The 27,571-nt window shown below is 44.8% G+C and overlaps 1 protein-coding gene across 1 annotated transcript in view; it reads left to right on the forward strand.

The window, feature by feature from the left end:
- Window positions 1-27,571, forward strand: part of LOC128305416 (laminin subunit alpha-1) — a 79,620-nt gene that overhangs the window by 16,809 nt on the left and 35,240 nt on the right. Inside the window, exons 2-9 of the mRNA XM_053042850.1 lie at window positions 1,652-1,838; window positions 1,953-2,118; window positions 14,750-15,115; window positions 15,430-15,654; window positions 15,722-17,253; window positions 17,318-17,428; window positions 17,501-17,681; window positions 17,755-17,941. Coding sequence (XP_052898810.1) covers window positions 1,652-1,838; window positions 1,953-2,118; window positions 14,750-15,115; window positions 15,430-15,654; window positions 15,722-17,253; window positions 17,318-17,428; window positions 17,501-17,681; window positions 17,755-17,941 — 2,955 coding nt within the window. The remainder of the gene's footprint in view (window positions 1-1,651; window positions 1,839-1,952; window positions 2,119-14,749; window positions 15,116-15,429; window positions 15,655-15,721; window positions 17,254-17,317; window positions 17,429-17,500; window positions 17,682-17,754; window positions 17,942-27,571) is intronic.

Genomic DNA, 27,571 nt, shown 5'->3' on the forward strand with positions numbered 1-27,571 from the left:
ATACATAACAGTGGTGATTTTTCCACAATTTTTACATATTTTTAAGAATAACTAGAAAAGTAGCAGAGATAGATAAAAATGATGTTCTACAAAAATGTAAAGAATAAAATAATACATCTTTCTATGGTGTTTGAAAAGTTCTAAAACTTATACCAAAAATTTTTTTTCATTATTTTTCAATGCAAAAATTATTTCAAAATGCCTTAAATTTTATGTTTTATTTAAAAACAGCCAATCACCAAGCCATTTGAATGTTTTTCAAAATTTTCAATGACAAAAATCCTTCCCGTTAGGCTTTGTTTATAAACCGTTAGCAACGCACGTGAGCCAAGCTACTCGCGCGACCCTGAAGGATGTACCTATTGCTGCTGCTCGACCGACTTAATCCAATATTCTCTTTCATTACAGCACTATCGCCACGCAAATATATGGGGAAAAAGAGTATCATTCTCTGATAACGGCTCTCACGAGAGAGCCAGAGAGTGGTGCTAGGTTCCCCCACCCCCCTTTTTTTTGCATAGAATCATATTTTTGCTACGATCCGGCGTAGGTCCACACGCTGCAAAAGCCGCCGGGCGACTGAAGCGGGCGTGGTTACGCGCCGCTTTATATACCATGCGGTGAGAGTGTGTGCGTGAAGGTTGAAGTTCGTCTTCCTGTCGGTTGTCTACTCGAAAGAAACTCAACTCAAAATTTGACTATGAGAACAAAAGAAACTCGACCAAGAGACTCCGCCTTTGCATGACTGGGATTGCATCAATCTTCTAGCGGGAATCACACACAAACACACCCCGAAAGGGGCAAGTGATAAATGTATCGATTTCGTTTAACTGCCGAATGAGTGCTCATAATTTTCGGCACACCAAAAAACATAATAAAGCGTGCGGGTACTGCATGCATTACAAGGCGTAAAGTTACGATCGACACCAAAGCACTGCAGAGCAAAGAGATGAAGATGAACGACACACTGTCGCCTAACCATGCCGAGTGTGGAAGATGTCACCTCGCCTCACTCAATCGAGAACTTATGCACTGTGAGAAATTCCAGCACTAAATGGGTGACAAGAGATCGTTAAAACAAGGCCACGGCTCATACTTTTGGGGTCGTTTGTTGTTGAAAAGTCTTGTTTATTTACAATGTGGGCGAAGGGGGAGCAAAGAAAAAAAAAAGGAAGAAGGGGATGGGTGGGCTACAAGTGAAGATTGGTCTGGATTTCCTGGCCCGATCTTTACGACCTTTCTTAGCTGACAAATGTAATGGCATCTTGTGTGTGTGTGTGTGTGTGTGTGTGTGTGTGTGTGTGTGTGTGTGTGTGTGTGTGTGTGTGTACGTGAGTCAGTTAAGGGGGCTCCAACACGCAGGATGTATTTTTGGAACGATTATTGCTTCTCTGTCGCTAAAAAGGGGAGCGCGCGAGATATCGCAGGGGGTGGGAAATTATTACCCTTGAGTGATGGTGGCGTGCGCTCTTTCATCTCTCCATGAGACACCACCATTGGCGGTGCGTGCGTGTGTGTGTGTGTATTTGTTTGTGATTAACCCAAGCGCTTGGCAGAATCATTTTAATTATATTCTTGACTTCCCCAAAATGAACCTGTACCCCCGTTACTCATGCCGTTTTTTTCTTCTTCGTAATTCATATTTTTGCAGAGTTAAAATTACTTTCTGGTCTGACGGTTTCCACCGCGACCACGGACTACGAGCAGCAACTTCCGAAGGCGTCCGGTTTGTGGCCATCATTTTTTAATGTAGCCCTCCGGGCGACAATCTCCGTGAATGCGACCTGTGGTCAGACGGGCCGGGAGGAGTACTGCCGCCTAACGGAGGCCACTGGACGGTAAGAATCGGTCGGGAAGACGGGGGGCGCTTCGATCGGTTTTGGACGAATACTTTTATGTTTAATTTTTTAATTTCGGCATGCTACGCTTCTTGTCCTTCTCTATTAACGCAGCTCGCGCGGTTCCCAGTGCGGTATTTGTGACGCAAACAATCCCGATCCGGAGAAACGGCACCCGATCACAAATATCGTCGACGGGACGAACAGCTGGTGGCAGAGCCCGACGTTGCAGAAAGGCGCTAAAAATGATCGCGTGACGATCAATCTCGATCTCGGACAGGTAAGTGTACGAGTGGTTGGGATTTGTTCCATCGTCGCCGTTTCGCTTTCGCAGATGCGCAGAAATATTCCTCGAAACGATCACGATTCGGCAGGCCGGTTTCACTTTGATGTGTTACGGCACCGAGCGAGAAGATCGGTCACAAGATTTGCCGGTATCGTTTGACCTCTCACATCCGAGCATGGTTGTTTACTGGGTTGGAAGTGTCAAATCGGTTCGTATTAGTAGGACATCCATTAGTAAAAGGAATGATGGAAGGTTAACTATTTTTACAAAGTCCGTTAAATGACGTCCAAAACCAACTGGAACTGTTTAATGAACATCAGAATTGCTGGCTATCAATATGAGGTTATGCGAAGAGTTCTAAAGTTAAAGGAATTACAAAAATCTGTTTTGTGTGTAATATGAGCAGAATGGAGAATTTCATGCCTTTGGCATACGATGTGAAAAGAGAATTTAACTTGAAGGACTTCCCATCAATACTTCAGCTTACACCCAACCGGCACGTGAACGTTTGTTTATCTTCTTGGATACTTGTATCTCTTTGCAACAGCGATGGGCCCGTGTATCGCTCCATGCCCTTCTTGCCCAATCGCATCTCACTCGAAGATCGTTGTGCCAAGATCACCTTCCAAGAACTTGTCGCCGGGTGAATGTTTGAGACGTGTCTGTGCCGTGTTCAACCTAGAACCCACGGATGCATTCTCAGATGGCTCCACAGTTTGGTGCATCTGTTTCTAATCTCTTCCAACACCGCTCTGCGGCACAGATCGATCTGTTTATACCTAACCACCGCGGTCTTCCGCACCTAGCTGCGCAAGTTCCTCCCGATGCACCGCGATTGAAGCGAGATCTGGTCTACATGTTTTGAAATCTCACACATCTTTCGTCTTTCTCCGGGCATCTCGACCATCTTTCGGCCCGGTGCACTGGCACGAGTCTGTGATATGACTCGTCGGTGTCGGCAGTACCGGTGGGATGTGAACGGTGAAACAACATCTCCCCAAGAAAGGTGTCGATTTGATTTGAATACAAATTATGACTGCTCAGTAGCAGCGGGAGCAGGGGCTTAAGGCGCGAGGTTTAAGGTAGCGAACGCCCCCGGGGATTATCCGTTACAACAGGCGCACCACAACCACATCGTCAAATTAGTGTTCGAAGATTTTTTGGTGTGTTTAATTGTGGGTTTTATCACGCGGAACGACAGGCTTTGGGAGACTCCTGTCAACGTAACTGTCAAGTCATCCAGACGGGACAGTGTGTCATGTCAAAATGATGCCAGGAATAATGGGTCTTTGGGTACACGATCGGATGATGGGAGCTATTCTTGAAGGTTATCCGTTAGGAATGGAATGTTAATTCGATTTCCGTAGGTGGCGAAAATGAAAATCTTTTCTACAGAATAATCTTGAAGTTGAAGAAGATAGAGTGGGTCGCGGTTCTTTGTGAATCTTCACCATCCGCTATGGGATAATAACAGTTAAAAGATATACGAAATTGAGTTGTTTTGTTTCAATTATCGATAAGAAGCATATGAACTTACGAACTATGAAACTTTCGAAGCTTTTCAGAGATTTTGTATCAAATTTTAATAGCAGAATTCCTTCGAAACTTCTTAAAGAAATAAATTGTTTTATACAGTGTCTTGCTTGGGTCTTCAAGATTTAGGATCTTCCATTTCACGTTGAGTGTATTCACACATCCTCAATACGAATGCAAATGCCAGCACTTCGGTAGTAATCATTAACCAAAGTGACATGTTCTGGGAACCTTCCGCAGTGTTGATAATTAAATTAATTCCCTCTGCACGTTTGATTGCATGATATTTCTCACAAACAAACCGCCAAACACCAAAAGAAGGTATCAAGCCCTTCACTCCCATTATCGATGCTGCACTTATTTATGAGCGGCACACCATATTCGTACCGCTCTACCCTCGAAGAATGTGCAGGCCACATTTACGCAAGTCGCATCCCGAAACAAAATAACAACAAAAAAACGGGCCTCTTCCACACAGAAGTGATGCAGTTTTTCTTTCAAAGCACTTTCGGGGGATTGTTAGGCAGCTGAAAAATGGGTATGCAATTAATCTCCCGCCAAAAAGAAGGGCTCTGATGCTCGTGTAAAGTGCTTTTGGATTTTTCTCGTCTGCCTGGCCCTGGATATTGTGTCCCGCAGAGCCGCCGGTCCTTATCGATCGGAACCTTCCGCATGATCGTCCAGGATGAGATTGAGGAACGGTGCTGAAAGTTAGGCAACGACCTGAAAAGGTAGAACATCCACGTCTGTACGGTATTATCGATAAACGGGAACAATTCGACTTCAAATGTGATCGTTTGCCGGATATACAGTACGAGTGGATGTTTTATTTATGTGTGGCAACCGTTTTGGACGCGCGCTATTTCATTACTCAAAAAAGGTTCACTTTAAAAGGTCCCACAAGAGACGTCCCAGTTGATGATGTGAGAATTGGAGCTTCATGTAACCATATTTGAAAGAAAGAAAGACGTATTTACGTCGTAATTAATGTTGAAAATACATCATTAGTATTGCTATGATGTCTTTTGTTTGAATTCTTCATTTAAGATCACATAAAGTGAAAAAAATTAAAGTGTCAGATCATGAAGACTTTGTCAAAAATCTCTTAGTCAAAATCAAAATTTTATTTATGAAAAAATTCTGAAGAAATATTTTAAGCAGGACTCTTAGAAATTTACCACTTGTAAAACCAACTTGTTCCAACTCTCATTGAATCGTTCGAACAGTTCATTTATGGCTCTTGGCTATCATTCGCCGTGTTTGCTCCCATTACCGATCCATTTAAGGAATTTTCTCGGCATGAGACGGCTTCAAATCCAACCTCGGATCAAATACGATCCCAACAAGAACGCCAAGACAAGACACGAGCACGTACAATATTCATTGTCCGTCTGTTATCGTACTGACGGACTGATCCGATCATAGCACCGTCGGGAAGATCAACTACGTTCTAAGATGCTCCATTTAGGAACCCCGGAGCGGTCAAGAATTCCGTTTTCGGCAAACCCCGGGCATGGCAATGTAGATCGCATCGACACAACACCCTCTCCGGATGCCTCTCACGCGACTCCGACTCCAGCAACGAACGCAGAATAACTGCAAACGCGCAGTAATTGGAAGTGGACAATGCTATCAACCTGTTTTCGGTGCGCTAGGATATGGGCATGGTTATGGTAGCGCTAGCGCTGGCCACTTTGGCCGGCCACCAAGGCTCCGAAGGTTCCCGAAACAACCATCACCGCGGAAAACCGCATCACCGGGACCCCTCACCCGTGGTTCTGTGATCGGTTTTTCCTTCCCGTGCATCCCGATCAGTTCACTTTTTTATATGGCACGGTTGCCATATCTGGCTTGCCGTAGGTCCGGGAAAGGGTAAAAGAATGTTTTAATGAGTGCCCGATTCCCGACTCGCCGCCATGATGTGTTCCTGTCGCTTTGACCGGTTGGTGGGTGATGCCAATGGGCGAGCGGCGAAATGTATAGGAAAAAAATACAGTAAACCTCCTTTCTCGGTCTGTCGCGTTTTCGTGTACATCTGTTTAGAGCCTGCATCCAGTCGTCCCAAAACGGGCACCGGTAGTGTGGTTGTGTGGTGAAGTCATTGTACAGCATACGTTCCGTACGGTTTTTGGCGTGTGGGGAGATCGCAAAAAAACCGATCCAATTTGATTGTGTGTTTGCCTTGGTGATCTTGTTTGTGAAAGGGCTGAAGGGATATTGTCTGCAGAGATCTAAACGATTGGTTTGCTTTTATAGCAATTCTTGGGTGAATGCTTACCGGAGGGACACCTGCACAATGCACGGGCGGTTGGAATTTGGAAAGTACATTTGTGAGCTTAATTGAGGTGGGATTGCGTGACACAAATCCATAAACACAAAACTGTCATAATTTTTTGCGCGGACCTACATATTCGTATGACTATTTTTAACACAGTATAAAAGTCTAAAACACTACAGAAATCAATCTAGCTAAAGGCTAGAATATAAATCGATCTCATTGATCAGATGATCTTGTCGGATGATGCGTTATCAAAGTACTATCAAATATCGCTATAAAATCCTCACATGCATCATACCCACAGGGGAAGGATCCACATTCGTCCGTTAAAAAATTTGGGTCAAACTCGCTGGTACACATAGACCTTACCCTCAAGCCCTTCATTCCTTGGAAGATTAACGTCTTAGATTGATGTGAAAGGGAGAAAAGGTTTGCTTCCGGTAGCTAATTTAGGTCTACAGTCGTCTTTTGGGGCGTAGCGGTTGAAGTAGGTTTGGCATTTTTTCGGCATAGCTTCATTTCACGAGTCACCTAGATGGAGCTGAAGGGCCACACCGAAAGGCACTGACATTTCTTATAGGCAGTCGCTTTCATTACAGATTGTGTTTCGTTTTTCGGGGCCCTTGGCATAGCCGGATCGATTAGCGTTGATTGGTTGCGTTTCACTATCTACGACCTAGTCAAGCGTGGCAAGAATAGTAGTCAGTATCGCTCGAGTTAAATGGATATATCTTGTCTGCAGCGGCCTGATTGCGTAGACCACCACGAAGGGCACATTGTTTATTGCTTTGTGATGAAAATATTTGTCTTTAAAAATGGATAACAATTTGTGAGTGCATAGCTGACCTGTTTGCCTTTTCTCTTGAGCGCTCCCGTTAATAAAATTAAGCTTAACTTCACATTATTCTTATTGAAGTCTTCTCGAACCCATCCTTGCAATGGTGTTCAAATGCGCAAAGAAGTGTTGGTGACAATGATGGAAGTTTTATTTGTCGTTGCCTCTACAAGTGGTTTGTAAACACACTTCTGGCTCATAAACCGACACTCCAGCTCCCGCAGAACGATGCGGTAGTTCAAATTCGGTGCGCTTGAAATATGATCACCAAACCTGGCTGCGGAGTCTTGAAACAACAGACGTGTGTGAGAGACAGATCAAGAATGGGGACAACGGTTTGCTTTGCGTTGTAAAATGCATTCGAGAAGTTTGTGCGCGAGAACAAGGATGCGTTGAAGATGTTGTTTGTACATCTCCGCAGTCATTTTGTGTTTCTTCTGTACTTGATCGTTGTTGTGATTGTTTGCTTTAATCAACATGCGATTAAGTAGCGTGAGAGATTCAAGCATGAAGAGCAAAAAGAATTGTTTGTTTTTTACCCTAATAATGGGATTTAATGATCATAAACAGGCACGGAATTTATTATTGCATCTCCGATTTTATCTTAATATTTCGTCTTCAATAACAACTTCTGTGCCTTTTCAAAAAAATATGTATAATTCAATTTACTGATGCGTCACTGATTTGTCCGATGGTCGTAGTTTAAAACAATGGCTTCCGATGGAGAATAATACGTTGCGACGGGAACGTAAATTACGATCACGCACGGCACGATCATCTGAAAGCTACAAATTGGACCCTCTTGAAACAATTCACCGCGAAAAAGGTCAACTCCCGGTGGCCGTGTGGGAGAAGGCGCAACATGCAGATCAGTCTCGCTTGAATAAAACCAAAAATACCCCGTGGTGCAATCGAATGACAGTTTTCGTTAAACGGTTCGGTATGCAGGGCGAAGCTTGCTGGAAGCACTCACTTAGCTAATCGTATTTTATGAGCCTTGATTGTAGGTTGGTTTCGTTACGTTTTTGTTTTGGTGAGCGGAACAGCACCCAAATTAAGACATTATCGAATAATGGCTCCCGAATGGTTGCACGGTCCAACGGACAGCCACAGATGGGGATGGGAAACCTCCCAGCTGGAGACAACCGTACGGTTTCAAGTAGCACGCCAATTGACGCACCAAGAGTCGAATTATCGGAAGCAAACCTTTTAACCTTTGGCTTAACGTAGTGTGCCGTTGTCATGGCGAATGGAAGCTTTAATTGAATTATCTTTCCATCACCTTAAATGGTGGATGGGTTCGAAAAATTATCTCAAGCACGGGCACCAATGCAGATTGCACGGGCTGATAATCGTGAAGATCTTCATTAATCACGTTTCATAACAATCAGTAGAGCGATACTGTTCAATAATAGCGTACAATCGTCCTTGTTAAGCGAGGGACTTTCATGCCAAAGCCCTTTTCTTCACGAAAACAGCATAACTACCAATTGAACATTAATCACCACAGTTCCTGGGCGGTAGCCACGGCTTCGGTCGCCAGTAAATAATCGATGTACGCTGAACAGCTGGTTTGCTGCTACTATTCACCGTATTTGTTTGGCTTGTATTTTTGCCCTCGAGCATGTTTCGTTAAAATTTCCCATTGCCCTTTCTGCAGGTTTTTGTCTTTTTCCTTCGTTTGTCCTCACGCCCTCTTTGTCATTTTTTGTTTTGCTTCATTCAGTGAGCTTTGCGCTTTTACAGGGGGTTAGCACTGTGGTACAGCAAGAAAGGGGTTCGTGTAAACATTTTTCATCTTATCGCGTGGACATATCTTGGATCGGATCGGATAGCACGACAACGAAACGATGGAAAAATAAACTGAGACTATTAAGCTGGTAGCTAAAAGTTTGAGGTATTTTAAAGTCACCGATTGATATCAATTAGAGATCACTGTGTCATACGGAGAAGCATGTTAAGGTCGAAATTGGGGTTCAATACAATGTAATCTAATATTTTTACAATAAGACATGCCAATCTGCACCCAGAATGAATGCTTATCGAGCACAGCAAATACAAAAAAAAATGTGCATTCTATTTATCAGAAATATTAAGTTATTCTTGAATACGGCAAATTACTGCTTCCTGCATTCTAGAAAGGAAGATTTTCCAGCAATCAAGTGGGATTTAAAGGTTCACATTGAGACTCTTCTGAATTTAGAATTAAGATATAAATAAACTAATTTTGTTTTGAAGTGATCAAAATGATGTTATGCAAAAATGTCGATTTCACTTTAACTTTGAGTAACTTTAACATTATTTCACATAGCTGAGCTCAAAGATTTTCATATTCATCATTATATTCGTGGATAATGTTAATTTATTAGTTGCACAATTTAATGTATTTGTTCAATTACATCGTTTATCACTTCCAATAATTATATTAATAACAACATTCAAATGTTCAGTTTTGTGGTCATAACTACATGCGTTTAGCTAATAACATGGAATGATGCAAAGTACCGCATGGCACAAATCTTGTGTTTTAAATGCGATCAATTTGTAGCCAAGTTCATTGCTTGGAGCTTCAAATTGCATAACGCTACTCACTCAGGTGAAAACCATTCATAAAAAAACCCAATGCTCCATTCCGAATGTTATCTCCATACGGGAGGAGAAACACATTGGAACCAGCGCCATCCGGCAAACCGACATAAATAATCGATTTACATCGCTTTAACGGGCACCTCCACATCTCAATATCCATCTCGATACGGTGCGAAAAAACCTCCCATACAGAATGCTGGAATGCCCGATAATCGATGCATGCGGTTTAGTGCGATAAAACGTGTTGAAATAATTCGCAACTTCATCACTAATCATGGTGGTGGAGTCGTGGTGAACGCCAGACACGACCACGAGGTAGAAATAAACCGGCTCATTAGTGAACGCCGCTGGACGTCACTGGGCAAACCGGCGCACGGTGGAGATTACAGCCGCCTCCCGAAGGCGACACACAAAAACACTTTGCTCTCGCACGCACGATCACACCCGGGAGCAGCAGAACGAGTGGCAATTGAATTAAATCAAAAGTCGGCCCTAAGTGGTGGTGGTGAGTTGCATTTGGGGGTGATTTTTTTTTTCACGAATGTAAGCACTGCTCGGGGGTGGGTGTGCCTCGGACAAAGTAGATGAAAGGAACGGCGGGAAACCGTCCACGGTTCTTCCTCGTATTTCGACCACCTGCTTACGCTGAGGCAGAAGTATCTTGACGAGGAGTTCATTTTCTCTCGGGGCGTATTTATTTACATAGTCGATCAGCGCCATTGAACGGGACCTCCAGGGTGGTTAAGGTAGAAGAAAGCGATTCTTCTATTACAAACCCCCGTACGAGTCGGGTTCTCAGGTGCATTCAGAGCGGATCCGGTATGCTTGCTTTCTTTCGTTCGTTCTGTTTGGTGCATCACGGCCCCGACCTACCGGGGCCCCCACGAATGTCACCATTACCATTATGGTGTGTTATTAATATTTTCTTGGCGAGATGAAATGTTTCCAGAGATGATATTTATATTTCTGCCGCTTTGTGTGCGGTGATCATTGGTACGCACGACGTTGATTTAGATGATTTAGATGTTAGAGTCAGTCACCGGGCACCAGGGTGTCAGGGTGTCTCTAATGTTACGCCAGGGTTCATAGCAATTGTGGAGAACAGCACAACCGTTACAACGCGCCCGTGTGGAAACTCGTTTGACGTACTTGGTTGATGGTTCTTTGGTGAAGATTTCCAAACCATCCCACGTTGCACTGGAAAGACTATCCATTTAAATAATAATGCCCACTATTATCAAGCAAACACTTGTCCACCAATGAGTAAACTATTGGAATGCTTCTGCAGTTTAATGGAGTGCTTAACCCATAACATCCCAGCGTATGAAATTTCATACGTAGTACTAGGATTTCTTAAAAAAAGGAATTTATCAAATATATCAGATGATATTTTAAGAGTGCCTTAAGTGTCAGTAACATTTTGTGGGTCAATTTAGACCCACTACGTTGCGTTTTATAGATGTACTGGTAAAATCAAGTTGGAATAGCGAAAATTGTTAAATTTTGAAGGGTTGTTGTGATAAAATGATTATAGGTAACTGTGATAACTTCCATAAAAATGAAGGATCCCTTCTATCTGATTTGACCGATTGAAATGTCTTTTTGGGAAAGTTTTCATCCCATTCATTCCCCATGTTTTCTGTCAATATTTAATTATTTGAAAACTGAGCCCTTTCAAAAACACAAACAGTGATCGGAGCTGGTGGCGCTTGGTTTGGTCGTCAGTGGAATGTTGCAACGATGCAACGCGCATCTCGCGTGGTATGCAGATACTGTTCTAAATACTTTCCGATGGGATCCTTATGTTTTGTTGATTTTAACGGTTAGTGCAGTTGTTGAATGAATTCGTTCAAACAAACGAGGCTCTTCTCTCGCGACTGCACCAACGTGAAACATCGTCATCGAACTTCAACTGCATCTAGAATGATTTGGTGCGAAACGTACGTAAGAAAGTCCAAAGTTTGATTATTTAACTGTTTTTCTCTCGCTCTCTGTTTGGAGAAAAAAAAACTCTTCCAAGCGTACCCAGTGTTTGCGTTTTTTTTTCTTCTCATAGTAATCATCCCCCATCCCTAAATGGCGGCAATTTTCGACAAAACCATCGCTCATGTTTATTGTTTCGTCAAATTTGTTCAAGCTGTGCCGGTAGAAGAATGGGGAAGGAAAAAGCTCTTCAAACTTTGGAAGCTTTTCAAATGCAGCATCCGCAAACCGGTGGAATGGTGTGTTTTTGTGCGTTTTTGTGTTCGATTAGGTAGCGAGACAAAAAAAAAATGAGGAACCCAACCATTGCGACGAGCGTTTAAAGTATCGTTTTGTTAAAAGATTAACATTTGATGAATGACCGGTTGCGCCCGGAAGGGTTGGGACGGGTGTGGAAAAACAGGCTCAACAACCTTAAATCGGTCCCACCGTGTGTTTACCCGTTTTGGATGCCCATTTTGAGTATCAATCAGGCCCATTTACACAAAAGTCCCCGTACCGTAGCGTTCGCCTATTGTTCGTAACCGTAAGCTTCTGTCATTGCGTTTCAATTGTGTCATGCATTATGACCCACTTTTTAAGCGGATTGCTTCAGCGCTCCTAAAGGAACCGTCACCGTGCAGCAGCGTTCGTCTAAGCGTTCAGTATCCAGGGAACGGAGGATGGGAAAACAAATGAAAGGAAAACGTCTTCTTAAAAGCTGTACGCAAGACGGTAGGAACTCGTTAAGATTATCGAGGTTCGTCACCGCCCCACTGGTTGAAGTCTCTTGATCGTTTGCGCTGCCACGGACACGGGCTGGACCTGGCGTTGATTGCACACGGGTCACTTTGCACCGGAACTGTGCGCTCTTTTGATGCGGGGATAAGCGATGGAATCTGTGGTTTCTTGGAAATGTGTTCGATCGATGCTCGAGTTAACCCCGCATTGATTGGTCTCTGGTGCTGACGGTGCGGAAGATTGATGGGTTGATGCTGCTCATTAATTTAGCAGCGTTTGAGGGCAATTTTTCGTCATATATCAGTGGCATAATTGGAAGATCTAAAGTTTGACGTTTTGCTGGCCGCATCGCTATCGATATCGCTGTATCGTATCTCCCCCCGAAGCACACATTTGTCCAATTTCTGTGTGATTTTTGTCATCTTATTCGCATGTTTGCACGTTACCGATCGGAATGCCATAAAACGTCAAACGTACATGACCGTCTGCCGAACCTTTAGGCATTGAGCATCCTTTCTCGCAGTCGGACAGTCCCCGCTGCTGGCGGGAATACATCGTTCTCGGAATACATGCTGTTCGTCACATCTCTGTATGGTGAGTAATGTGGCCGGAATGCTTCCCTTCGTGCCAAGGCACGTGTTGGTTCGCTCCCATCGTCCATTACGCTTTGTCGCCAAACCGCAACTCACTTGATTTACACATAATTCTTGACATGAGCTTTTCCTTTGCTGAAGCAAACTCCCCCGCTCATGTCCAACTCTCCCACTCGCACGAATAGAATGGATCTGGAATGGGTGGTTTATTCGGACCAGCACCGTCGTCCCCGGACATTGATTCGTCGCGCAAAACTCATAACATAAATGGGCATGTCTGGAGCTGCGTGCTCCAACTATCGAGCCCGATTTGCTCAGCTTAACTCAGTACTGTTGCTGCTGCTGCTGGTAGGACACTGTGGACGATTCCCAACCGATGCATTATTCGTACGTGAACTTTTCTCCTTTAAATTGTGACCATAAAAGGGCTAGAAAATAATTGTTTGCTTGCGAGAATGTCACGACTTTTGTACATCAGCAATGGTGTACGGTTCGGGTGTGTGTGCTACAGTGTGCTACAGATTCCGATCCGGAGCTCTCGAGAGGCATTGGTCTACGGGGAGCTAGATCGTATGAAAAACTTTGACTTACTTCTCCCGCATCAGGCAAGCTTTCTTTCGGTCTTCAATCGCAACGTTTTTTGCTCCGATGGTTAACATTATGAATGGACTAATTATTTTCATAATAAAAGTCTAGAAAAAATCATGTCCACCATCGCCACAGATCGCCCATCCAGCTCTAGGTGGAATGGTTTCCTTGTTACCCTATAATAGCCCCAGATATGAGCCCTATTGCAAGGCCCGACGGGAATCCGCGCGGGATAGTTTTGTTTTACAATAATGATCATGTGCATGCCACCGCAGTGCTCGCTGTACCCAAAAATGGTACCGCTTCTGCGCAAAAAGTCCGAAACGAATTTCCCTTACATGCGAGAGTGGGCAAATTTGCACGGTCCTACCCGTGTCCACACTGCGGGTTTCTGTTGCAAATCGATCAGTGGACCACCGCGCGGACCGAACGCCCGATCATGAAGGTTTTGTGGAGGATTTGAAGCACACCTAAGTAGGAAAAGTGTCGTGGGTGTTATTTGTGTAGCCAATTAGGTGTGTTTGATCGGTCACCATCATCGGCCGGTTTGGCAGTGGCTACCATAGCTGGAGCAAGGCTTTTGTTGCAATAATGATTGGGAAAGCAGTGCGGGAACATGTATCGTTCTCGCACAAATCATGCATTTGTGACAACCTGGAAAGAGTTGCCGGAAATGGAATGATTATTGCACTGGAAAAGCATGTCGTTAATGGTATGGATCACCATTTAATTCATGGGATCTTCATTTTAATGAATATGTTATAAGAATTTACAAATCTCGAGGACTTTTCAATGTCCATGTCTTCACCAATAGCAAAATAATGATGATTATTTAAAAAATATTGTGACGACGAAAGATCTCCAAAACATCGTGCTCGTTCAGTGCTTCCCTTATATTCAAGAGAAAGTACTAAGCTACTCATTAACTCTTTAAATCATTTTGCTTCTCAAAAGGTTTAATAAAATAACACTTCTTATGAGAATTATTCTTTTTTCCCCGAGAAAATGTTGTACTTGTTTAATAAAAAATGTCAATTATGTATAAATAAATCGAGTACTTTAAACCGAGATCGAGATACTTTAAAAAAATCGTTTATCGTCCGCCTTGCGCAACGGGAAAGGCAAATATTTGATATCATGTTACAATTTTACGCGTAATTGAAAATTCCTCAGAAGCACTCCCGTCAACCGTGCACAAGCCATTTCATACCAAATTAAAATACTCTTCCAATGTTGCAGCATGTTTGAGATGCGATCGATTCGCATCGTGCGCTCGTACCTGCCAATTGCTGTTTAAAAGGTACATTTTTATTGCACATTGAATTCAACCGTTCCTCTCAGGCATGAATGGGTAATTGGAATGCAATGTAGAAATGCTTCTGCGTCGGTTTGTGGTCAACGAATGGGTTTTTAAATGTCCCCAAGCGAATGTGCACATCCTAATGAATCCATGGTATTTATATTGTTTTGTTCTTTGTCTCTCTTTCTCTCTCTGACTTCTTTCAGTTGTACCAGATAGTGTTTTTCACAATGCGTGCCGCCATTTCACCTCTTCCTGCCGCATGGGTGCTGGAAAAATCGATAGACGGCCGGGTGTACGATGCCTGGCAGTATTTCGCATCCGATGACACCGAATGCCGGGAGCGGTTTGGTCTACCGGCCTACAGTACGAACTACATCTTCAAAAGCGATACGGAAGTGATCTGTTCGACGCAGTTTTCCTCGCTCGAACCGCTGGAAAATGGGGAAATCAATTTGTCCATCATAAGTGGACGGCCGAGTGAGAAAAGCACATCACCAGAATTGCAAAATTTTACACTTGCCCGGTACGTTCGCATACGGCTGCTACGTATTCAACAGGCAGATGCACAGGTAAGCAACAAAAGAGTTTAATTTAATATAGTGCTATCCTGTTTTCTCGATTAATCATTTCCTATTTCCAACTGCACATAACCATTCAAAATTGAAATATTTCACGCTGGTGAAATATTTCGTGTTCATGGATTGTTTCATGTTCGCCCAATGCCTGTCTTCCTGTGATCTTCAATCTATGTATTGTGGATTGCATACTTTTAGGCGTTTATAACCCAAATGTCCCCACCTTTTAAAATAACCCAAGTGTCATAATGTCCCAAACAGTTTTATAATGCAAAGAGTAAAACAGTTTGTGTTGCTTATCGTTACAGCGGAGTTTCTACACCATTCGATCGCTCAGAATCGGTGGACGATGCTTTTGCTCCGGTCACGCTGGTAAGTGTAAAACCAACGACAACAACATCGACAATGAGCCACAGTGTGAGTGCGTGCACAACACTTGTGGAGCGCACTGTGATCGATGCTGTCCACTTTACAACCAACGGCCGTACCGCATCGGGACGCCTGTCGCGGCCAGCAAATGCGAAAAGTGTGAAGTAGGTAACCGATCGCTTCAAAACTATGCGAACGCGCCATTGCAAACTGATTTCGTTTTCGTTTTAGTGCCACGGACATGCCAAATCCTGCATCTACGACAAAATGGTGGATGAGCAGCACCAAAGCATAAGCATCCGGGGGAAGATGAGTGGAGGAGGCGTTTGTCAAAACTGTACCCATTTCACCACCGGAATCAACTGTGAGCGTTGTCTTGCTGGGTATTACCGACCGACGGATCGTCTACCGAACCATTCGGAACCGTGCATCGTCTGCAATTGTACGGCACCCGGCGCGACTGGGGAATGCGATCCAGTTGGTGGAGAATGTCACTGTCGGGAGGGTTTTACCGGTCCCGGCTGTACGGAATGTCTTCCCGGGCATGCGGGTGAAAGGTGTACTCGCTGTGATTGTGATGCGAGAGGCACACTGGCCGGTCGGGAATGTGATGAAAAGTGTAGCTGCAAGGCTCACGTCACCGGGGAGCGTTGCGACAGTTGCGCTGAAGGATACTTCGCGCTGGACGAGAGCCATGCGGATGGATGCCTGAAGTGCTACTGTTCCGGGGTGGCAACGAGCTGCTCGATGGCGCTCGTCGAAACGAGTAGCTACGAAACGCTGCACGGTTGGACGGTTACCAATTTGGGCATGAGTGAACACATCGTGCCCACAAAGGATAACGAAACCGGATTCCTGGTGTTCGGTATGTTCGAAATGCCCGAAACGGAGGCTATATACTGGAAGGCACCGGAAGGATATATCGGGAACTTGCTGCGCAGTTACGGATCTCGACTGAACTTCAAGATGCAGTGGATCACTGTGCGTGGTGATACGAGTGGGAAGGCTACGGTTGGGCCGAATCTCGTGCTGGTAGGCCGAAACGGTATGAAGATAGCGTACGGGGAGGAAAGCTACGATGAGATTGGTGAGGCCACGATCGAGGTTCCCTTGCGGGAGGACAATTGGTATCATGTTCCACGTACGGTAAAGGACATCATCACACGACTAAGGCGTACGGAGTACCACGGTGATCCCGTCACCCGGTCACAGTTCATGGCGGTGCTCACGGACGTGGAGTCGATGCTGATACGGGGCACCTATCACACGGACCAGGTGGAGAGCGTGCTGGATCAAGCTCAACTATTCTCGGGACTACACTCAACCGACGGCTCGATTTGGAACAGCAGTTCCACTTTTATCGAGCGCTGCGAATGCCCCGAGGGATACAGGGGAACTTCCTGCGAGGAGTGCGCATACGGGTACGTTCGTATCTACGAAACCAGCGTGACACACGAACGAATCGGTCGCTGTATTCCGTGCTCGATGTGCAATGGGCATGCGAGTAGCTGTGATCTCGAAACGGGAGAGTGTGGCAGCTGTTTGCATAATACCGTTGGAACAAACTGTGAACGGTGTCTGCCAGGGTTCTACGGCAATGCGACTATCGGACGGCAGGACGATTGTCGGCAATGCGCTTGCCCGCTGGCAGATGTAAGCAACAACTTTTCGCCCAACTGTCAGGCTCGCGGCGGCAGTTCCGATCCATCGGAATACGTGTGTACGCAATGTCCGGATGGATATACGGGTGATCATTGCGAATTGTAAGTAAGACTTGGATAACAATTGGGGCAGATTGTAACCGACGGGTCTACGTTTTCTTGCTAGATGTGATGATGGATATTATGGCGAGCCAACAGTGATCGGAGGTCAATGCCTGCCTTGCCCATGTCACGGAGGACCTTGCAAAGCGACGACGGGCGAATGCATAGAGTGTTTGTAAGTGAACAAGAATTCTCTCCTAAAACCGTGACAAGACGGTTACTTATGACGTTCTTTACCCCTATTCAGAGGTAACACTGAAGGATGGCGCTGCGAACGGTGCAAGACCGGCTACTGGGGCATCCCGGACGATGGTTGCGAACCCTGCAGCTGTTCCGAGCTGGGCGCACTCGAGAACGTGTGTGATGTGACGACGGGCCAGTGCATATGCAAACCACGCTACGGTGGCCGACGGTGCGACGAGTGTGATGTAAGTATCGCCCTCAGGAATCCTAACGCGCCATCCTTCATGACTTTAAACCGCATTTTGTTTTGTTCTGCAGGTGGGATATGGTAATCTGGATCTCGACTGTCCGGCTTGTGTGTGCAATGTGAACGGGTCGGCTAGCTTGATATGCAACGTTGTGAGTGGACAGTGTGAGTGTAACGTCGGTACGGAGGGAATCCACTGCGACCAGTGCCAGGAAGGGTTCTTTGGACTCTCCGAAGAGCAACCGGATGCTTGTGAAGGTAGGTGGTATTGATATTGATGGCTGTTCCCATGCAAACCGTAACAAATTAGCGCAGATAACTGCAGGGACTGCAGCAAGCAAACGGAAGTGGGTAGTAGTCACCGAAACGAATGCAAACTCAAACAGCAATCGAGATCTGACAGGGAGACTTCGAACATCGATCAGTAGAACAACTCAATACTGTCTTGCGGTTGAAGCCACGATCTTGCTGTCGATAGACATCAAGCGATAGTAACGATTAAATGAAAATGAACTTCCCTACATAGAAAAATACGACCGGCTCTCGAGAACTAGTGCATGAGCCTTCGCTATACTCCTCCCTTACTCCATAAAATTCATTGGGTTCGGTCCATGGTTGAGGCGGTGAAGTTGGATGGAGAGTTGGCGGTGAGATTAATTTTATTGTTATCGTTATTACCTTTTACGTAGATTACAATTTATTGATTATGAAGTTATTAAATCCATGCCACCATGGGCGGACGGTAAAGAAAAAAAGGGTGTAGTGAGATTGGTTTTGAACGAATCGTGATGGAAGATTTAATCACCGTTACATCCTTCTCATAATGATCACCACAATACTGTAGTCTCTGACTTATCACTTTACAACGTCAGCGGTTAATATGGCCCGGAGATCGGGGGTTTTAAAACTTTTTATTGTAGTAAAACACTGCTAATAACAGCAATAAACAAATCCAACATTGTGAAAATCCATAAAACGGAACGCTCGTATAGAAGAGGCAATAGTCATAAATCGATTTGAAACTTTTCACAAGTTGGGTGGATGTTCTGATTGCATCTTGGTAGAATGCAGAATGCATTCCACATTGTTTTGCCACTGCACGAGCGTTGCGGAATTGTGCAAAAGGGGGCTTAAATGAACGATAAAACAAAAAATCCTCCCTGTTACTTACTCCCAAAAAACCAACCCACACGATCTGCTTTCATCCCGATTTCGTGCAAAGTAAACACATATTATCGTTCTTGCGAGGAGGCAACACATGCGAGACATGAACCATAAAATTGGCTGATTGATCGATGAGGTAATTATTTTTGGAGCATGCAAAGTAGCGCAAGAGCACCAGCAGCAGCACCAGCAGCAGACGGTTCATGACTGTTTTTTTTTAGCGCCAGAATTACCCGGGACACGGTTAGCGACGGGTCGTGCGAGTTAATTAAAAAGTTTTACTTCGATCGTCATCTTTTTACCCCCAATTTTTTTGTTGTGTTTGCTGATGGAGCGTTTATGTATTTTCATTGCGAAATGTGAAACGATGACGTGGAACCGGTTTCCGAGCGTTTGTAATGAGCTACGGCGCTGAGTCAAGATCAACGTTATCCATCGAGAGTTATCGGGCTTATAAGATCGTCAGCAGTGGGGATTGTTACTTCGTGCGAGCTTTTGGTACGCGTTTTGCTGTTTTTTTTTTGTGTATTTCTTCTGCGCCTTCGCTTGGTGCGTATTTCGGGACAAATAATTCACAAAGTGACGGACTGTTGACTTTTTCAGCCGGTGGTTTCCAAATTTGCGTAGGCCGCACACATGTCAATACCGCTCACGGTTGGCTCAGGGATTTGTGCAAACAGGCCACTACACCAAGCTTCCGCAAACATACCGGGCGGGGAATGTGTGTGTGACCCGGCCCGGGAATGGGCGGCATTTTTCGATTGATTTTTCCTCCCACCCTCGTACGGCACACGCAAGCTACCGAGATAACGCAACCGTGCCGTGCTCCGGCCGGCTCATTGCCGGGGAAATTAATCGCGATTCAGTGCTTCCAGCCACTGCGTCCGATTGTCGATCAACAAGCCAATCGCTAGGGCAGTGTAATTTACCGCCGTTTCACAACGTTCGTACGCGGCTTCGTGTGTGGCCAGCGGTGTGTGCTTCAATAGCTGGCTGGTTTGGAGGTCGCGCCTAGTCGCACCATCATCGTGTGATGAGTAATTTGCTTTTGTAGACTGCTTGGCATACGTGCCTGCTAGACGCGGTGGTCCGTTCGTTTCGTCCGGATGCGGTCACTTATCGTGGTATAGAAAATCGATCGAATCGATGCAGCCGGAATCGGAATGGTGGAACTGAAGACGGGGTAAAACAGTCAAGGGCAAGGAATACCCTGACGTGGCTGATTTTTTTTTCTTCATCAATTAATTGACCCAAGACACAAGGCAATCACGTGGGGAGGAGTGGAAGGAAGGAAGAGTTTATGAAATGTACAACTTTATCATCATCATCCTGTACATGTGACGGCACACACACACCCGGGACTTTTCTCTGACCGGTCAGATTTATGCCTTTCACCCCCCATTGGCCCCGATGGTCCACCGATGCCATTGATATGAAAATTAATAATAAATCAATTAGAAACTAATGACTTAGCGGAATTTTTATTGAATAAAATTATTAAAAGCTCATCGTCCAAGCGCACGCTTGGAGGACGACTGCCCGTTGAACACTTGAAGAAACCGAAACATGTTCCAATCCATTTCCAATGATAACCTTTCCTTTAGTGGGCAATTTGGATGTAAAGTAGGCAGTTGGAATGTACTATAGGACAAATCGAACGTTATGAAGATGAGTTTATTATTTGAAAGCTTGTTTTGAGTCTAGCAAGTTGTTCAGAGCTTTGATCGAAGCTACGAAAGATGAAAATTGACAGACTTGATATCGGAAAGAGTTGATATGTCTCGATCTGATACAGCCCATTGAGATTAGGTTCTTTAAGCAAACAGACTTGTCTTTGCTTACAGAGTTTGCGAGTTCCTTATGGCAAAATTTAAGTATGGCATGATTCTTTTCCATTTGAACTGGAATATGTCGAATTTCTAGAATTCTTCTCAATTTCTAGAGCTTTGGCACAACAAAAATCGACTTTGTTCAGATATTCCAGAACTACCTCAACTGACTCATTTAAAAAACAGAGTCAGAAATGCCTCCAACTCTATCACCAGAGGATGTGGGTTTCTCTATGAAGATTCTCTCCTCTGACAATCCAAAAGAACTCTATCACCAGGACTCAAAACCCCCGCGCACTGAGTGACACATCTTGTTTTAAAACCCATCAAAGGATGTAATGAAACAATTTGGCATCCTTTGTTTTTTTCTTTTCACATTGCATCCAATAAACCATCCCGATCTTACACTGCAACATCATCATCACCTTTCGTATTCTGGCAGCAGAAACTAGTGATGAGAAAATCGTTGCGGGATTCGATCCGACCGATCCGGAACCGAATTGGGATCGATGCTCCGAGTCCGATCCAAGGGATCTCTTTGGAAACAAAAAAAAGGAGTATCATCTGTTTTGTAATTATACATATTATATTTATATACATCTCAGAGATGATGTATTAACACTGGCAACACTGGCATTTTCTTAAAAAGCAGACTTTTGTTCTTTAAATGCGTCAACATGCGAACATATTTTGTTATTGCATATTTAAAGCACTGCAAACGACGAATGCAGTTAAATAACTCAAAGTTTTACACAACCAACCAAAGAGTAGAGTAATATTAAAAAAAATCTTGATACATCCTAATTAATATTTAGGTAATGATTCGATTTATGTAATAAGTAATGTGGTTCTCAATTACTTGTTCTAATCTGTTGTTTTGAATTTCCATCCCGAATTCCCGTTAAGACAGATAAAAGATGAACTCTTGTTTTGAAATTCGATCTCGTCAGATTCTCGTCATGACAGATCTGAATCCTGAAGGATTTTTTGGATACCTGGGGATTGAATCCAGGATTAATCCGTTGAAGGACTGAATCCGATTCACCCATCACTAGCAAAAACACTGCAATTGCACCGTACCCGAACTGCTCGCAACTTCGCAACCTCTCGGCACGTTACGGTTTGTTGCTGTCGCAAGCGATAAATTCCGAATGGTAATATATGTGCGTGCCGGTTTGTCACAAAGAAAAGAGAGAGAGAGAGTCCCTGGTCGATCCGGTCCAGCACAATAGTTACTGCCCCGTCGCGCTGTCAACAAGTCCGCGCCGGACAGAAGACTATTGCGAACTGATCAGAAATCCCGGGCGTGCTCGCCAGCCCTTGCAGGTGATCGCGAGTGTCAACCTCCCCCCGGTGCAACGCCGCATGAATCCGTTATGAAATTGCACATTAAAATGCAATAAAACAAAACGAGTGTCCCGGTGAGAGCGCATCCACCTCGCGCAGGAATAAAACATAAAAAAAAACTAACCCGACAACAACAACTGCATCATACACCAGCGGCTGCACCCTTTCGCTGTGCCGTGGAGCGTTGTAGAAGGAGAAAATGGGATTAATCGCATCATCAGACAAATTGGAGCCACCAATGGTTCATGCAATGCCCTTGCTTGGCAAGGTCTGTGGGGAAGGGAGAAGTGAACGGAGGATAGGAGGATAGTGCAAGTTGGTGCACTTGCGCGCGCACACACGATCTTGCCACCGATCGGTTTGCAAGCCGGCTGCTGGTGATAATTTCGCGACTTTCCGCGATCTTACTGACAGTTTGTTTTATGGCACTTTTAGCGTTATTTATATCCCTCGGCACAAAGCGGATCCCTTTCTGCTGTGTTGGAGTTGTCTTGCTTTTCTCATCTCTTCGTGGGTGGGGTGTTGCTTCAAACCTTTCGCGGTGTGTGCGCCAGATGAACTTTCCAAACCGGGCACACCGGGCTCGTGTAGAATTTTTATTCTACCCTCACAAATCGACGTGTCAATCGTCTGCGAACGGAGATTGTCGATCGATTAGTGGAAACTACGCCGAACACGGCGGTAAATCTTTCTCCCGATTCTTGAATGTACACGAAAGCCTTAGACAAGAAACCAAGTAAACCTTTGGCAGGGCTTTCGAAGCGCACGTAAGCCCCTGCACAAAGCTCCGTTCTTTAATCTCGACGAGGAGTGGAACATTCTTGAAATGTCTCGTACGATTTCGGTGGTCACCGGTGGTGATGGAAACTCTGGGACCGCCTGACGCGTCCCTGGGTGCTTAGTGCCTAGTGGTTTTGATGGAAATCGTGAGTCGATTGAATTATTTCCATTTATCCTCCAAAAGCTTGCAGCCAAGCGCCCTTTACCTGGCCAGTGTGAGGGTTCCACCTGGCTGCATTTTGCTCCCATCTCGCCGCGACGGAGTGACCCTTGCAGTTGAGGCGATCGTGGCCATCGTATTATCGGTACCGGGGCGATCGTAGCCGAAGATAAATGGATTTTTCGTTATTTTGTTTTTTTTTCGAACCCCCCCCGTCGGTGCCATTAGGGAGTTAGAGCGTGTGTTGTACTAATTGATTTATTCCGTTACCCTGGCCTGGTCGGTTCAGGGATTAGAAGGCGCTCTCGTACCGGTGGGAGTGGTCGACGCCCAAAGGGAAGAAAAAGGGTTGGTCCCGTTACAGGGTGCTGAAAAAATAATCTCGCCTCGTTTTGATTGAGATATGAAACATGAGAGGCCTTGCGTGATCATTGTCTATGGGAGGGATTCGGTTTGGAGCTTCCAATCCGTGTTCCAGTTTATCTTCAAAAACACAGAACTCAGCTTAAACAAATCCCGCTTATCGCACCATGGATCGGTTCAATCTGTTCAAATATTGCATTTAAATTAATTAAGCTGTGCTAGTTCCACACCGCCACGTCCCTGTTCAAACATAAGTTTACGTTGGATTAGAATAAACTATTGCGTACTAATTCTACGACATGACGAATGAGCCCCAGTTGAAATTGGCACCGGATAGATGATGGGCTTTAAACGCTGATCAGGCATTCAATAACTCACCGGCCAAACATCGGCCACTGAGCGATGGGTTCCGATCGTTGATTAGACGTTTATGAATGAATCGCGGCGATCACTCCACGCAACGAGCCGGTTTCCACAGCCGGTGGGGATCATCGCACATGAATCTTATACCTTTATGGTACGAATAAATCACCTGTTGTCTTTCTATCCGTAGCTAACACTCCCCCGATGAGCTAGAGCCAACCTGCAGTGAAATAGACACAACGTTTTTAATTTTTCGTACCACAAGCAAACTGCACACCAGACACCGGTCGGAACGTGCCGCAGTTCACTGGGGGGATATATGGCTCATGAAGACAGAGCGAGCAAAAAAAAAACGAAACGAAACGAAATAGCTCCCCCGTGGTTCTCGTCACGGTTCCGTTGGGAAAAGGCAATAAAAGTTTCAAACATGCTGCTAAGGTTCGACCTGATCAAAACTGCCACGACGGCGGCTGTAGATAAATCATTTGCAACTCGTTACTACCGCGTGGAGAGAAGGCATGATGCGCGGAAGAGAGCGGGTGTTTGAGAGATATTCGTCCGTCACGGAGAAAACCCTGGCATGATCTTTTCGCGGTGGAGCTTTACGGTGCATTTTACAACCGGTGCATGTTAGAACCGTTTCTGGTGAATGGTGCACTATAAAAGGGCGAATAATTGGGTCAGTAAGCCTTGGCAAACTGGTTAGGAGGAAGGCCTGCGCCTGAAGAAGCATGGGAAAGCGATGATTTTAAATGCGGCTTTTGACAGTGCATCTGATTCGTTGCTTTTAGCTAATGTTAGCAATCTTCGGGTTTCCAATGCCCATTGTAACTTATACAAGTTCTTGTCGGAGTCGGAGTTGAATATCAAATTAATTTCTTGATCTGTCTGGTATTGCTGAAAGAAGTTTGTCTCTCTCCGCCCTTATTTTAGCTATTCATTAATAATGTCTGTACAATTCTATCAATCTTTGGTCTAATTGATGCTGAGGGGGATTCAAATAATTCTCCACGTTTTCCTAGTTTAATGTTTTGACCTTTAAAATGTCCTCCACTTACTTGGTACTTATTGCTCTAAGTTATTTCTTGTACCGTGTTGAATAATATTCGTTTGTGTCTTTGACGAGCACCATGTCCAATCGCAAACCCCCAGTATTCGAGTGAGCCTCGATCAGATCTTGGAGTGAGTCTCGACCAGAAGTTGACTTTCCAAGAACTTTTTGACGTGGCTGTTTAAAATATGAAACAGGGCTATTGGATTGCTAAGTGAGGTATTCCCAGCTATAAAATATTCACTTTATCTGAGAACGTAGAATTGCACTGTTGTTGGGCTATCACGTCTGAAAATGCTCGTATCGTTTGGGGTCCTACTCAATCGTTAAACCTAAATAGAGTTAACTCAGATTTACTTTGTTGGAATGGTTATAAGGTTGGAATGGCTTCACCGCATGAGATATCCTGATCCATCTTACTCAATTGAATGTTAGATCACTAATTCTCAGAAGATACTGATAAGGTAAACCAAGTCAATAAAACATTTACATCTCAGGATACAAGCCTTAAAGATTTTGCAAATGTTGTAGCTTATTCTGAATTACTTTCAGATTTACCTGGAACATCGCTAGAGGTCAATTTTTTCCACCTCGCAATTCCATCTCAAAATATATGGATCGATTCTGCGAGAAAATTCACATTCCTTGACAAGCAGTGTTGGACAACGACGTCCTCAACCGTGAACGGAAGAAGATTTTGACAGTTGGCATTCGAGATGATTACGATTTGGTGATAATTTGATGGTTGATCCTACTTAACGTCAGTAAAACGTGTGGCACATATCAGCGTTACATGCAATTTTTTTACCGTTACAATTACTAAATGGATTTCATATATCCAGTTTAACCTTTTGTAGATCATGTCTGCCCACTATATACATATGTTAATGTGGTTCGTAAATTAAAAGCCTAACTGGCTGGTGCTACGAAAAAAAAGTGTTGACTACGTTGAAACGATCCTGAAGATTGTATGATCGGATTTGCTTTCCAGGAGTACTTCGAGTTTCAAGCAGAAATTGTAAAAACCTTGTGACCTTTTCACGCACAACACATTCTGACCAGAGCATAACCTTTCCTTGTCCAGCCCTGTACCGTGGCACTTTCGCCGGAATCTCTTTCCCAAGCCGATTTTCCGTTTCGTGAGACGAATTTTTCGACACGACGCAAAAGAAACAAATTGATTCATGCCGGCCCCGTCGTAGGTGCGAGCCAATCGAGTGTTAAACAGCATTAATTATGTGTCTTGTTGCATTGGATTCCGGCGGGTGGATTTTAATTAATGCCGGCCCAAGAAGCGTGCGTATCGGTGCGTTAGCGTTTACCGCTCCAACACTCGACCCAACGGCCCCAACCACACCTCGTGTGCCACCATAATGTTGCAGGCGTTGGAGCTTCGCTACTACCAAACGATTGGTGCAGAATTTGGCGTTCCGCCACAGCAAATTAACCGGTTGGATTCCGGTTCTCCGCACTTCAAAAAATGATTTATAAAGCGAACCGGCGAGGGCGCGAGATTCGGGAGCGTTTCATAGTGACTGTGATCCACCCCGGGCCGGGCTGTTCCGAATCGAGGTTAAACAAGCCACCCAAACGGACCGATTCCAGCGGGCGGTGATCCGGTGTTTGTGTGGGCCGGTGCAGTCTGCCGTCAAAGGGTGGCACTGCACACCGGTGTCTACTGCAGCCGGCGGATCGATGTCGAGTGTAAGTGCAGTGTGCGCTTTGTACACTGTCGGGTGGTATTAATTTTCCGTGGTAAAACATTAATTACACGGCTAATGATCGGTTGGAAGGGGTGATTCGAGCAGTGAACTCAAGTTTGGCTTAAGATTAAGGGAGATAAAGCCTTTTGGAAGGCGAGAAAGACTGGAAGATGCAGGGCGGAAAATAGAGAAATGGCAAACGATGGGAATTCAACGCATTTTACAATTTTCCATGTTTTCCATGTTACAAAATGGCGTACAATAAATTTTTATACAGTTTTCCATTGATTGCATACCCAGCTCGAGTAGAAACTTCATGCGCACTTACAATGACAAATCGAGCCGATAAATTTGCCTTTTCATTATAGCATTTCGTAAGCGAGATTATTACAGGATGGCAAATTATTTCGTCATCATATAAATGTGATTAATTCGCTCTTGCACTCATCCGCTGCAGCGGTCTCCATTACCGTCTGCTACGAATCCGGCACAAAAGGCTATGGGATCCGACCATGAAAAAGACATATTTACTAAACCGTGGGCACTTCGAGTGGCACTTCTTATCTTCTCAATCATACCTTAGCCGGAAGCAGTTCACAGCATCAGCAGCCGCAGCAGCAGCAGCCACAACCACCACATCGAGCATAAGTTATGCGTGTAAATATTTGCCACCGGCGCTGTGTTCGTGCTGTAGCAGCTGATGGCGTTGTTTAGAGGGTCACTTTTCTTCTGCTGGCCTACGGCAGAAACGCACATTCCAGGCCTGCCGGTGACGGTGCACGCATTAAATGCACATTTATGAATTACTCCTACCAGCAACAGATGCCTTTCCAAGCCCGCTGGCCAGTGATCGAGGAGTCGTTTCATCTTCAACACCTTTCACGAGTCCGTGGGTTCGCGGGGCTTGGGCGTGCTGCTGTGGTGGATGATGATGATGATCTTCCATCCTGCATCGCTCGTCCGACAGGCTGCGATCGAGGTGTGCTTGGAGTGTGTACAGATTATTTGTACGCTTGAAAGTTCATGCAAGCGCGAAAACGATCCAGCCGAGAGCTGTAGCCTCTTCCTTCGGTTCGATTTATTCAGCTGCTAGCCGACTTCTTGCTGCGTGGGAGAACTCAAAGGGAA

Source organism: Anopheles moucheti, chromosome 3 (genome assembly GCF_943734755.1).
Source record: "Anopheles moucheti chromosome 3, idAnoMoucSN_F20_07, whole genome shotgun sequence".
Lineage (NCBI taxonomy): Eukaryota > Metazoa > Arthropoda > Insecta > Diptera > Culicidae > Anopheles > Anopheles moucheti.